An 865-nucleotide genomic window follows, 5' to 3' on the forward strand; every position below is an offset into this window, starting at 1 on the left:
AACACCACACTGGAGGTCAAGAGCTACCAACCTGCTATGCACTGCACAGGCTCTCACCACCCATCACCAACACTGCATGCGCACATGCATACACGCACACACACGCACACGTGCGCACACCCACATACACACACACACTACATCCCTACCAATGTAATAGGTGAAAATTACATGTATTTTTTTTAATTTGTATTTCTTTGCAAAATAATGTTGAACATGTTTTTTAGCCACTTGCTAATATAAATATACAAAAATAGTTTTCAAGGACATGGTATACCAAAAGAAGATTCCCAGAACACACCCGTGGTTATCTAATGTCCGGGAGTGGCCAGGAAGGACAGCAGGGAGCTGACATCCCGGTGGCAGCTGGTGTGCTGATGAGGATGTCGGTGGTACTCACAAGTTTGGTGATGCCCCCGTGATGCCTCACTGCCCGCCGGGCTCTTTTAAACTTGGCAACATTCGCAATTGTCTCAGCTGCCAAACATTTCAGACTCTTATGTGGAGAATCAAGTATATTAACCATAATTGGTAAGCCCCCAAGGTCAACAATATTACGTCTGATTTGAGGATTATGACTGATTTCCTTCAGGATTTTTAATGAACCAATCTAAAGGAGAAAAAACGTTATAGATGAATTGAGCGCTTACTATAGAACTTGTGCTTTATTTTTAAAAATTCCGAGTCAACTAAAAATCCTTCCCCAATTCTATTCCCAGGTGTTACACATAGCCTCCATATTTTCCTTCAATTATATATATATAATTGAATGTATATATATATATACACAATTTTATATATTTTATATGTTTATATATGTATATATATACACAATTTTATATATATATTGCAGATGAATAAGTAT

At 38.2% G+C, this 865-nt stretch overlaps 1 protein-coding gene across 1 annotated transcript in view; it reads right to left on the bottom strand.

Moving 5' to 3' along the window:
* Positions 1-865, bottom strand: part of ARMC4 (armadillo repeat containing 4) — a 136,113-nt gene that overhangs the window by 93,522 nt on the left and 41,726 nt on the right. The window contains exon 10 of the mRNA XM_025041257.1: positions 401-610. Coding sequence (XP_024897025.1) covers positions 401-610 — 210 coding nt within the window. The remainder of the gene's footprint in view (positions 1-400; positions 611-865) is intronic.

The sequence above is a fragment of the Pteropus alecto genome, unplaced genomic scaffold (genome assembly GCF_000325575.1).
Source record: "Pteropus alecto unplaced genomic scaffold, ASM32557v1 scaffold269, whole genome shotgun sequence".
NCBI lineage: Eukaryota > Metazoa > Chordata > Mammalia > Chiroptera > Pteropodidae > Pteropus > Pteropus alecto.